Raw genomic sequence first — 220 nt, 5'->3', positions numbered from 1 at the left:
CGTCCCGCAGGATCCTCAGGGCTGGGTAAGAAGCCCCGAGGGCCCCAGCTGCCTCCCGCCCCTGGGGCTGGGATCCTCCGGGGTTCCCGCTCCCACACCACCGCGCCGACCGGCGGGGAAGGACAAGGACAAAGCGAGCGACCTGCCGGGCGGCTTCGCGGCACTTCTGCACGGAGATCTCGTCCGGCTCCCCCTGGTACTCCGGCACTGAGGGGACAAA

The 220-nt window shown here is 70.9% G+C and overlaps 1 protein-coding gene across 1 annotated transcript in view; it reads right to left on the bottom strand.

The window, feature by feature from the left end:
• The window catches only part of ITPA (inosine triphosphatase), a gene marked incomplete at both ends in the record, with an annotated part of 3,011 nt that extends 2,806 nt beyond the window's left edge, over window positions 1-205 (bottom strand). The window contains one exon of the mRNA XM_010176402.2: window positions 143-205. Coding sequence (XP_010174704.2) covers window positions 143-205 — 63 coding nt within the window. The remainder of the gene's footprint in view (window positions 1-142) is intronic.
• Window positions 206-220: the final 15 nt, after the last annotated feature.

Source organism: Antrostomus carolinensis, unplaced genomic scaffold (genome assembly GCF_000700745.2).
Source record: "Antrostomus carolinensis isolate BGI_N321 unplaced genomic scaffold, ASM70074v2 scaffold35059, whole genome shotgun sequence".
Classification (NCBI taxonomy): domain Eukaryota; kingdom Metazoa; phylum Chordata; class Aves; order Caprimulgiformes; family Caprimulgidae; genus Antrostomus; species Antrostomus carolinensis.
This window is presented reverse-complemented; position numbering and strand designations above follow the sequence as displayed.